Genomic DNA, 12,151 nt, shown 5'->3' with positions numbered 1-12,151 from the left:
GAAGCCTGTGCTGCACGGCATTTATCGTTAACGTTACAGACGGCTGCAAGTATTGGCTAGATACTATTAAGATAATACGTGGCTGATATTTCCTGGCTAACCATTGACTGTCCATCTCAACCTCGACTAACACTCATGTTACGTTACGACCTTGGGACCCTGTCTCTTTGTAAACAAAATACAAAAATCTGACGTTACCTTTCAAAAGAGTGTAATCCGGAAGAGTGTAGAGCCCAGCAGTGTGTGTGCTTTTAGCTCCAGGCTGACAGATCACCAACTGAACCAGTTAGCCTAGCAGCTAGCACCATTGAGCTGCTGCAAAGGCTTCTGGGAAGAGAGGAGCAGCGCCTAGTCGGTGATTGGCCAATAGTTGATTGTAAAATAAATGCACCAACCTTTCATTTTATTTTGAGTATGAGGGTCTGCAATGCAACATAGGTTTATAAATTACTGAATTATTATTATTATTATATGAATATATTGACAACGCCCAGGGTGATTGTGCGATGTGTTGAAGCGTGAATTAGATGACAGCATAATGACAAAAACACTTAGGCTAAATATAAAAATAGTTTGTACCACAGTAGATATACCAGGAGTGGACACAACATTTGTAAAGCTCCGTGTTCAACCTATTTACAAGACTTTATGACCCAGTTATATATAATAGTAGGCTAATTGCTAATTATTGTAGTTAAGTTTAGAACAATCAACCACTCAGCAGTTCAGAGACAGAATAGAGTGATGATATATTAATGCTACTGTAATACAAGGACTATGAATCTACAAAAGAACTGTTTACAGTGAGCTCTCAACCTGAATAACTGGTAAGTTGTGTCTGGAAAGACACGCTAAAAACTTTCATCACTAATTAAAAAATTGCATGTGGATGGTTGTTTCCAGTAGGCCTACAGAATTATCAGTCTATCGGCGTGAAGAATCACATAGCCCATTACTGTGTGGGCTGTACCTGTGAAAATAGGCTACAACTGCATCTGGTTGTATCACTGCTCTGACACACGGGACAGAGTCCAAAATACAGAAGTGCAAAAATAAGATAACTTGGGATATGACAAAACGTGTCCTATAAACAATATACTCTTCTTTTTCTTGTTACTAGGCTAAAAGCAAAAACGTGTGTGTGTGTGTGTGTGTGTGTGTGTGTGTGTGTGTGTGTGTGTGTGTGTGTGTGTGTGTGTGTGTGTGTGTGTGTGTGTGTGTGTGTGTGTGTGTGTGTGTGTGTGTGTGTGTGTGTGTGTGTGTGTGTACACCCTAAAAACATCAATCTTGCTTACTACTCTTACTCTAAATATTGAAATAAAGAAGTTTCATATTCATGTTTTCATGTTTGGAGTGTGTAGGAAACTGAAGAATCCAGAAAATAATACACTGACACTCAGCGGGCGATTGCAGATGACAACTTGTGCCCTTATGGATGGTATACTGAAGATGTCCAGTAGTCAAAGATGAGTAAGATAATAACTTGTTTGAACCATGATGGACTTCCTTTCGATTCTTTAATGTTTGGTATGCTACAGCTTTTTATGAATTGGGAGTAGAGGGGGCTTTTTACGTTAATGTAAAGTTGTACAGCATGCGGCTTTGTAACGTTATTGGAGAGGGACAATGTAACCCCTAAAGTGGCTACTTCCCTGCCTGACACACTTGCCTTGCGACAGAGGGGCTCAAGCAGTGGTGCCTATTTTGTCACTATATCACCAAAGCTAAGACCAGCCTGACTGCTGCAGAGAAGTCAACACCACTGTGCAGGTAAACAACACCTGAGAAGCTCAGTGTGGAAAATATAATGATCCTTTGCATGCAGTCACAACTGCAACAGCTCTTATGTGTTTATGGAAACAGGAGCTTAGCTGACACTTAAATAAATAATAAGCAGATTGTGTGGGACATGAGGAACATATGGTATTGTTTTGGTTTTGCTTTAGTTATAAGAGACCGATAACTTGTTATGGGGTCTACAAAACTATTCAAAATTCTGTTTGTGATTGAGCTGTATTAAGAGTGTTATTTCCAGACTTAAAAAAGGGGTTTGGTATCGCAAAGTTCACCAGAATCCTGTTCTGAAAGCATAATCTCTCACAAAACAAAGTTGTTATTAAAAACAAATGTTTCCACAGCTGGTTTGGATTTTGATCTCAGATTGATACTCTTCTCTTTAGGTCCCTGGTGCTGTCGCTGCGCCTCATGGATATCCTGTGGATAATGTCTCACAACAAGCCGAGCCCTTAGGAAATATATACCAACTGCCCTTGCTGGATATTCTTCTAAAGTCACAAAGCTGCCATGGTAATATGAGAGTCTTAACAGGTCTATCTGAACACAAAGCCCAAAAGGAACCACCTTGTCTCCATAGCAATAGAGGAAACACAACAATGGTGCCTGGCTGTTCTGGTAAGTGAGAATCCCTCAGGTGAAGAAAATATCATACCAGGACATTTTCTTTGTGGTTTTGACCTAAAGGGAGACACTGTTGTGAATGCACTGTACACAAACTCAGGAGCAGCACAACTCATTTCACACACGTAAAGAAGGTTCAGGAGACTTTGATGACTTCCATAAGAGCATTTATTGAATTCCTAATTGAGGAGAGAATTAAGCAGGCAGTACAGTTTAACCACAATGTGTTATCATGGCCTGCCGTCCCAACTTTCTGAAATCCCTGTCTTCCTGAAGGTGTATGTAAAGTCATGCTGGCGTTAAATTTAGCTGAACCTTCAAAGTCAACAAAGATATTGTGGGCACCCAAATATCTCAGAACAGACTAAATGTGTTTGGATTCACTATGGCCTTGTCAGGCTGAGCAGCACTGTCTTATCATAAAGCTGTTACGTCTCCCGTCTTCCATGGAGGCACACAAGTGCTCCTCTGCTTGGAAAGATTATGAGGTTGTGTTGGACACAGACCTGAATAAGACCTGGGGTACCACTGTCTCAACTTACATAGCATGAGTTCGTAAGCTGGAAATTCCACCACAAATATGTCATTTTTACTTTCACTCAAAAAAGTGACAGAAATGATTTTCTTAGTGGTCACCGACCATAAAAAATAAATATATCCAGCCCACTAGAAACAAACTGAAGTGTACATTAGTGTGATTTTGATGTACATTTATTTAATTTGAGTGTTTCCATTTTGTGCGACTGTACATCCACTATATCAGACAGTTAGATAATAGTTAACTTATTGTATAAAGTTAAACAATGTGTAAGATGTGCCATATCTGTCCCATTGGTTTGTATTAAACGTATTTGGAATGGTGGATTTGTGTTTTGTTGTATTGGCATTGTATGTTTGTAGTACTGTATGGCTGTACATTTTATCCAGTGTAATGTAGTCTTCTGTAGCCTATGTGTATCTAGTCTTTTTGGTTTCTTAATTAAACTATCAATTTAAACAGACATTGTCATGGTGTCATGCTCTTACATGAGGGATATAGGGCTTTATTAATGGTTAGTAAATCATTTATAATGTTGTATAGATCTGTTATAAACCATTGATTAGAACAACTTTTGGCAGGTTGTGAAAAAAATCTTTCTGACCAGTGTTTATTCTCTCTGTTTGTTAACAGTGCAGATATAAATGTTGATAATCCAGATGTTCATACATTTCTCACATTCTAATCAGCCATCACGTCTGCAGCTATAAATTGAAATAACTGTTTTAAATCCATCAAGTCTGAAGTTGTAAATGTTAAATAGGTTGTTTATGAATGGATTTGGCCAACCAGCCAAAGCGATATTTCACAATCTGGCAAGCAAAAACGTGTTAGCTTAGTCAGCTGCTGATCTGCAAATCTTTACTTAATTATTTATTAACTGTTAATAAAGCAATTAGCCACACATTGTAAACCCTTTCACGAAGCATGGCTTATTAGAAAATATTACCAAAAACATTAATAAAATATGCTCGTAATTTTCGTAAAATATCATGCATGGCTGAGGTTTAACCATCTATCAATATAAGCATTTAGACCACTAACAACAATAAAATACTTCCTACAGCTGAATGCACCAAAACCTTGAATTGCTGGCTTTCGTCTTTTATCATAAGGAGCTTGTTAAAGTCGTCTGTGTCTGTGTGGGCTAAAGCAAAGAGCCTCTGACTGAAGAAAGCCACAGAACGAAAATGTAACCAAATGAGGCAGAGATGGAGACCTTTTATGGTAATAGTGCGTGAGGGGAGGGGCGAGGCTATTACCTAAACGTCATCAACGTGCTCCGAACACCCGGAAGCGTAGCAAAGATGTGAAATGTTATTCTGAAGTTAGTAGTGTTTGGGACCAATTAGAGTTTTAAAAAAAAACTACATATTCTCCACATTTAGCAACGCTGTATTGTGTATTGCATCTTGAAGATGAGTGTGAGTGAAGAAAAAAAGGTACGGCAGTTAGCTACGTAGGCTTTTTGCTTAGATTTCATCCAGATAACATTTACTCGAAGCATTTCTGTCATCTTTTTCTCTTTAACCCAGGACCCCACAGCCCTGAAGGAGGAGGGGAACACACTTTTCAAGGCAGGAGACATGCACGGCGCTGTCTGCTGCTACACCAAAGCATTAAAGCTGAGTGACAGCAAAGCAGAGAGTGCTGTTCTGTACCGCAACCGCTCTGCCTGCTACCTGAAACAGGAGGAGTACAGCAAGGCAGAGGCTGATGCCTCCAAAGGTGAGCTAAATTACAGCCAAGGATGCTGTAGAGTTCATAGATCAGTACAAAGACACGTTTTCATCTTAGTTTAAATTAAGAGACACTTCACTACGAGACACTTCACCTGAATACACTGTTGATTTGTGTCTATCCTACTGTCTACTTTATTCCTTTTATAATGCCCATATTTAATATTTATAATTTTTTAAAACTTTATCCTTGCACTGCTATATAGTTTTTATATTACTATGTCTACATTATTCTCTTATGTTGTCCATATTTAATGCTGGTCTCTAGACTTTATCCTTGCACTATTGGACTTATTTGCATGACACACACTCTCATAGAGCACCTTACCATGCATACTGAATCACTGAGTCACTGCAAGCATCTCATGCTTATACATCCTTTAGTACATTCATGTGGATTTTTTTCATTTAGTATCCTTTCTTTTATTGTCCATATTATTCATGTGGATTTGTTATTTTATCACCCTGTTTATGATGTATGTGTATGTTGTGTGTGATGTCTTTAAGCTACTGGGACCTTGGGGATCAATAAAGTATCTATCTAGCTATAAATACAACCAAACACGAGATCCTCGACAATGCGGTTTGGGGTGCTTAACGTGACAAAATATTACATTTGAAAAGCTCAACAGCAGTTCTTTTTAAATGACAGAGATACTCATGATGATATAGGTATATATATATATATAGACCCTTGGGTGAAGATTTTAATTGAGAATAACTTTCAACACACACCTTCACCAGTCTTATCTTTGGTAGAAGAAACTACTTACAGCTACTAAGTACACTAAGTGTGTATAGTTCACATTTCAGGTAAAAGTAAATATGATTGACTGTACTGTTGCATGAACTGTCACTCACAAGTTATATTGAATGTCATGTCGGTCATTCTTTTCAGCTCTCGATACTGACCCAGGTGATGTGAAAGCCAGGTTCCGGAGAGCTCAGGCTTTCCAGAAACTCTGTCGGCTTGATCAGGCGTTTCTGGATGCTCAGAGGTGTGCCCAGCTGGAGCCCAAAAACAAAGCCTTCCAGGATCTGCTCAGACAGCTTGGAGCACAGATCCAGCAGAAGGTGATGTGTTTTTTTTTTTAATCAAGTGGATAAAGGGTCAGGGAGGTTTGTCTTGTATTTTAAACAGTACCCTGAAGAAACTGTTGCTAATTAGGCTTTTTTCTCCTAACCGTGTAGTCGGTGCAACTAAACTCCACAGATGCTCGTGTGCAGCAAATGTTCTCCCTCCTCTTAGATGCATCCGCAAAAGACTCGGATCGACAAAAGGTAAGGGCAACTCATAAGGCAGGAACATAACAAACTGCTGTAATTCACTGTGCGTTTGACTTTTATTCATTGTATCTTGATCTGTCTGTAAAGTTGTAATGCACCAAAATAATGTGATCCATTATTCAATTTCAGGCTGCTCAGAATCTTGTGGTATTATCTCGAGAAGACGCAGGAGCTGAGCAGATCTTCCGTAACGATGGGGTGAAGCTGATTCAGAAACTTCTTCAGTCAAAGCAGGAGGATGTTGTCCTTTCTGCCCTGAGGACCCTGGTTGGGTTATGCACAGGGCATCAGTCCAGAGTAAGTGTGACAATACCCTCTAAAGTTATTCATTACACCATCTTTAAAGTCCCTCTTTTTTTTAACAGGCTACAAACTTATTTTCTTTATTGGAAAACATAGATACAACAGGAAGTGTTGGCCCTCTTATTTGTATTTTGTTTAATTTTAATTCCATTCATTGTTAAGTCTGCTGTAGCACACTTTATCAGTAGATGTTGCAATATATCAACACCCATGTTTGTCAGAGACTATATTTAACATGCTAGTAACACTTGTGAATTGCTTTACCGCTTTTAACTGCTGACATCCACTGTTTTGTTCCCAGACTATGGCTATAGTGAATGAGTTGGGAATGGAGCAGCTGTGTGCAGTAATGGGATCAGTAGCCTCCACTGTGTCTCTGGCTGCCTGCCACCTGCTGCAGGTGATGTTTGAGGCTTTGACGGAGGGCATGAAAAAAGAGATCAGAGGGAAAGATGAAGCCATACTTCCTGGTGAGTTTGGCCTCTGATCATGTTTATATTTGGAGTTGGCCACACATGAAAGTTAACCACTAACAAATCTTTTATTTATTATTTATTTTTTCAAACACGGCACGTAACAGTGTGTATCAGCTTTCTGTCCTGTTCTTTTAACGGTAACTGACTCTGTGAATTTACCACAGAACCCTCCAAGGAGCTACGCTCAATGTTACGCCACCTCTTGGAAATGATGCCAGCATCTAAGGTGTCAGGGCCGGGCAGAGACAGCGCCATCAACCTCCTGGTCAAACAAGTTCCCCGCAAGTCCTTGAAAAACCCAGATAACTCACTCACGTTATGGGTGATAGACCAGGGTATGAAACAAACCTGCACATCATGTAGAATTGGTCACATTTTTATGCTATGATGGATACAAGACAGACATAAATCTTCAGCCAAACATACCCATTTCAGTATTTCCAGTACAGTTCCACTACCATGGGAAGGGGGAAGGAAGTGTTCACTTTATGTTTTCAAATGTCAAATGAAATGTTCCTATGGCCTCCGATATCCCAAGCCCATTTAAGATATTCTGTCACAAGTTTTATTTGGCATCGCTCTAGCCAAATTAATGAACTCCTTGTTCTCCTGCAGGACTGAAGAAAATCCTGGAGGTGGCCGGGACAGTGCCTGAGCTCTCAGAAGGACCACCTCTTACAGACAACTCCCACATGAGCTGCTCTGTCTTGCTTAGCAAACTCTACGATGACCTAAAGTGCGACACAGAGAGGGAGACCTTCAACAAACTATGTGAAGAATATGTACAGTGAGTTGACCACCAAAACTTGTGTTACCAATTTCCAATGCTTAGTAGTGAAATGACTTATGAACATGAAAAAACCCTTATTACAAGCCATAAGCCCCAAAGTGGTATTTTCCTTCTTAATCTGATGTTTTTCTGGGTAGGCAACATTTTAGCCGACATGGCATAACCGGCAAGCTGCGAGCCATCCAGACGGTGTCGGTGCTCCTCCAAGGGCCGAGCGACGTGGGTAACAGAACTCTGGAGATGTCAGGAATGATGGATGCAGTGATCTCTCTGTGTGCTTCCGAAGATGTAACTCACCAGCAGGTAGCGGTGGAGACTCTTATCCACGCGGCAGGCAAGGCAAAGAGAGCCTCCTTCATCACAGCCAACGGCGTGGCACTCCTGAAGGACCTCTACAAGAAGAGTGAGAATGACCGGATACGTGTGAGAGCCCTGGTGGTAAGTGTTGCAGCAAAGCAAGAACAGTATAACTATTTCAGACAGTTAAAGGAAATAACCTCTCTAAATAAATGATCCATGGTGCTCTGGTGGTTATTCTACAGGGTTTGTGCAAGCTTGGATCAGCAGGGGGGACGGACTTCAGCATGAAGCAGTTTGCAGAGGGATCCACGCTAAAGCTCGCCAAGCAGTGCAGGAAGTATGTTTGCCCATGTTGAATCGTGAACCTGAGAATTGTGTTGCGGCTCATCCACTTTGATGCATAACCTGATTTTAAAAACAACAGATAATGAGTGGTTCCTTGGATTTCAAATACATTTTAGGTGGCTGTGTAATGAGTCTCTGCCCCCGACCTCCCGCCGGTGGTCTGTGGAAGGCCTCGCCTACCTCACTTTTGATGCTGACGTGAAGGAGGACTTAGTTGAAGACAAGAACGCTCTCGTGGCCATGTTTGAGCTAGCAAAGGTTTGACTGATGATCGTAATTGGAGGTTTTAATGACACATGGAAAGTACTGGGCTATTATGTAGTCAGATTCCTCTCAGAAGAGCATCTTAGTGATGTTTTTGTTATTTATTTTGTGTACTATTTGAAACCACCACTGTAAGAATACACACCAACATTTCTATAGTGTTGACTAGTATCGCCTTCACAGCCTAGTTTTTCTTTGTGTTCCTGCAGTCTGAGGATAAGACGGTGCTCTTTGCTGTGGGCTCCACATTAGTGAACTGCACCAACAGCTATGAAGTGGAGAAGCCAGACCCTCAGATGGTGGAGTTAGCCAAGTATGCAAAGCAGCATGTGCCCGAGGAGCACCCCAAGGTACCATTTTAAATTTTTCATGTAGAGCTACATTTACTGCACACAATATTACTTTAATATTGCACAGCAACTCTACTGCTCTTCTGCTTCTTTAGGTGTTCTTCGAAATAATTTGACATGCACATTTTTTTCTTGAGAGATTTATTTACATCTATTTCCATGTGTCAGGATGCACCTTCCTATGTGGAGAAAAGACTGATGAAGCTGCTGGAGGCTGGTGTGGTGTCCGCGTTGGTGTGTATGGTCAAACAGGAGAGTCCTGCCCTCACTGACGCTTGTCGGGACTGTATCGCCAGGTAGGAAAATGGCAGCAAGTCTTTTTCACTCACTGTTCTCTCTGTAGATTCTGTTAATACCATTTCTCACGGCAGGGTCTTCTTGGCTTTGGTGGAACGACAGGAAGACAGAGGCACAGTCGTGGCACAGGGTGGAGGAAAGGTAGCGCGCCCTGATAAATATACTTAGTTTAGCCTGCACACTAATCTAAACACCTTGCTTTAGGGGCGTTTACATGATTTATGTTGACTGTTTTTCTCCATAGGCTTTGATCCCACTGGCATCTGACAACACAGATGGAGGTAAAATCAAAGCAGCACAAGCCCTGGCAAAAATAACCATCACATCTAACCCAGAGATTGCCTTCCCAGGAGAAAGGGTGAGAATTGAATGCTGTAAAAAGCCTCTTTAGTTAAAAAAAAAAAAAAAAAACCTAAAGAACTTATCCTAATTAACCTTGTCTTGCTTTCTGTTGTCAGATCTATGAGATGGTGCGCCCCCTCGTCAGTCTTCTGAGTCTTGAATGCACCCTGCTGCAGAACTTCGAGGCACTCATGGCTCTCACCAACCTGGCCGGCATCAGTGAAAGACTCAGGTTGGCCACTAGGGGGAGTCTCTCCTAAGAATACATGTACAAAACGCAGACATGACCTACATACAAGTATGCAGAAACCAATATTTCCAAGTTTAATTCTGTAGTTTTACTTTTTTTACACATGGCAAATCTACTTTCCTTATAGAAGGGAACATAAATGTAGTTACAGATGAATGTGTCATGTTTATAGTTAAACATGCAGGATCCTTGTTTGCGTCCTAAAAATGTGTTTTACTAGAGCTTGTTTTAGGACTTTGGGGGCAAGTCCAAGTCATTTTGCAGTCTCTGAATGCTGAACACCCTAAAGCTGTGTACACAGTTTGACAGTGTTAATACAGAGCTACAAAGCTGAGGCCATGTCTTTTTCATTTTCAGTGTATAGACATATGTACCCATTAGGATGTACAACCATGCCTGCCTGCTGCTGTCTTTATTGTTCTTAAATTTTCTCAGGTCATAGATAAACAATTGAATAGTTTGGCGTTCAAGTCTTTGAGTTTTTACTTCCTTTAATAATATATATTTTTTATTATGACAGTATAGTTTTGTATCGGTGTTTAGAGTATCTGCTTGTATGTGTGTTGTTTTACAGACAAAAGATTATAAAGGAGAAGGCAGTCCCAAAAATTGAAGGCTACATGTTTGAGGAGCACGACCTGGTCCGAGCTTCTGCCACAGAGTGCATGTGTAATCTGGTTTTAAGCACAGAGGTAAGACATATATTCATAGATGATTGTAGTTTAGTTTAGTTAATTTGTTTCACAGAACTTAAAAAACAAATTACATTGAAGAAATACAAAAATACATAGGGTGTAAACCTATAATGCCTTATATAAAACCTCAACCAAAGTACATACACAAATGTAGACAGACAAAATCAAAAATACATTTGAAGTGTTAGTGTGCAAAAAAAAAAATACACAAAAATGTGATTAAAAAGAAATACATGTAGATGAACAGAAATAATTGCCATATTTACAGTAAAAACAACAGTTTCTAAGAGTTATCTGTTTTCCCCCAAATCACACAGTAGACAACAGGTCATTTCTAAGTCTATTTTTATACATAGAAAATGACATAAATACATAGAAAATAACATAATGACACATTGTATGGCACACATGTTGAAAAGTACAAGAAAAAGTGGGTGTTTGGTGTGTCCTCAGGTGCAAAAGTTGTACCTGGCCACAGGGAACGATCGTCTGAAGCTGCTCGTGCTCTACAGCGGAGAGGAGGACGAGAGGCTGCGGAAAGCTGCTGCAGGAACTCTGGCCATGCTGACCGCTGAGCAGCCGGAGCTCTGCACCCGCATCCCAGTTACAGTAAGCAGAGCACTGCAGCACTTCACTGTCCCCACACATCCATCAACTTAGCACTGTGGCATAATACAATGATTCATTATTCAATTTTAGCTTACATTACTTCCTGTTGTCCTCTCTTCGCAGACGACCCACTGGCTAGAGATTATACAGTCGCTTTTGCTCTGTGAAATATCTGACCTGCGCCACCGGGGAGTGGTCATAGTTCAGAACATGATGCAGGCGGAGAGGAGTCTGGCCGAGACGCTCATGGAGAGTGAAGCTCTGGAGATTCTTTCTGTGTTGGCGAAGGGAGGAGAGGGCACGCCGGAGCCTGTTTCAAAGATAGCTCAAAACTGTCTGGACAAGGCCGTGGAGTACAACATCATCATGAACAGGGAAGGGAGGGAAAAGGGCAAAGGAACTGAACCCTGAAAACACAGCTGCAGCGTGTGAATGTGCCTTCTGGTAATGTTAAATGCTTTGAGTATTATGTTGGACCAGTGAAGTAATTTCACTTTTGCAGGAAATCAGTTTTGATCTGGATGGGTACAAGCCGATCGTGAAATGTGTCTTAACTAAAAACTGTGCAAGGCAGTAAAAACTAAAGAAAAGGAAGGTAGTACATGAAAGCCAGCAGATACTCACAGAAGTGGTTTGCTGTTTCACGTTGCTTTTGCGCTCATTGTATTTATCTTTATAATTATAATGTATGTTCATGGACCACCACCAAAAGTGTATGTGTATGTCCAATCAGGCTACTTTATATATCTCTTACTAAAGATTGCCATTCATTGATATTTGCAAATGTTTTTATTTTTGTCTATCATTCTCCAAAATGCATTGTCTTTAGTTTCCATTACTTACTTCCACTACTATATTTAGTGTGAATTCTGATTCAGCAGCTTTTAGCATTACAAGCCTGCTCTAGTCCTTTTTATAAAATGTTGCTCTAAACAGGCCAAAACCAGTACATTCACAGCATTGTGTGCTTTTCGGTTTGTCACTATTATTATTATCACTCCACTACATTCCCAGTGTCTTAATTGTACGTTGGTTGTTTTCTAGTTTTGACTGAACACATGGGCAAAGAAATAAACCCTCTGTACCCGCACTATTGTCACGTCTCTGCTGAGTTCACCCATCTTCACTGTCAAGTAATGTTGCGACTA

The 12,151-nt window shown here is 40.5% G+C and overlaps 1 protein-coding gene across 1 annotated transcript; it reads left to right on the top strand.

Moving 5' to 3' along the window:
* The first annotated feature begins 4,236 nt into the window (after positions 1-4,236).
* On the top strand, positions 4,237-12,093 carry unc45a (unc-45 myosin chaperone A). Its single transcript, XM_078257472.1, has 19 exons — positions 4,237-4,398; positions 4,492-4,684; positions 5,594-5,769; positions 5,887-5,976; positions 6,112-6,279; positions 6,587-6,755; positions 6,926-7,096; positions 7,377-7,548; positions 7,689-7,989; positions 8,094-8,188; positions 8,313-8,454; positions 8,670-8,810; positions 8,979-9,106; positions 9,182-9,248; positions 9,352-9,465; positions 9,566-9,681; positions 10,274-10,391; positions 10,848-11,003; positions 11,127-12,093. The coding sequence occupies exons 1-19, from the start codon at positions 4,375-4,377 to the stop codon at positions 11,412-11,414; spliced, it is 2,829 nt and encodes a 942-aa protein (XP_078113598.1). The 5' UTR covers positions 4,237-4,374; the 3' UTR covers positions 11,415-12,093.
* Positions 12,094-12,151: the final 58 nt, after the last annotated feature.

The sequence above is a fragment of the Sander vitreus genome, chromosome 8 (assembly GCF_031162955.1).
Source record: "Sander vitreus isolate 19-12246 chromosome 8, sanVit1, whole genome shotgun sequence".
Classification (NCBI taxonomy): Eukaryota; Metazoa; Chordata; class Actinopteri; order Perciformes; family Percidae; genus Sander; species Sander vitreus.
The sequence above is the reverse complement of the archived record's forward strand: the minus strand, read 5'-3'. Positions and strand labels throughout refer to the sequence as shown.

Excerpts from the sequence above, each read along its gene's own strand:
- unc45a (XM_078257472.1), top strand. The coding sequence starts at position 4,375 with ATGAGTGTGAGTGAAGAAAAAAAG. Across the intron at positions 7,097-7,376 it reads GTTATGGGTGATAGACCAGG|GACTGAAGAAAATCCTGGAG; the intron begins GTATGAAACAAA and ends GTTCTCCTGCAG. Across the intron at positions 9,682-10,273 it reads GGCATCAGTGAAAGACTCAG|ACAAAAGATTATAAAGGAGA; the intron begins GTTGGCCACTAG and ends GTTGTTTTACAG.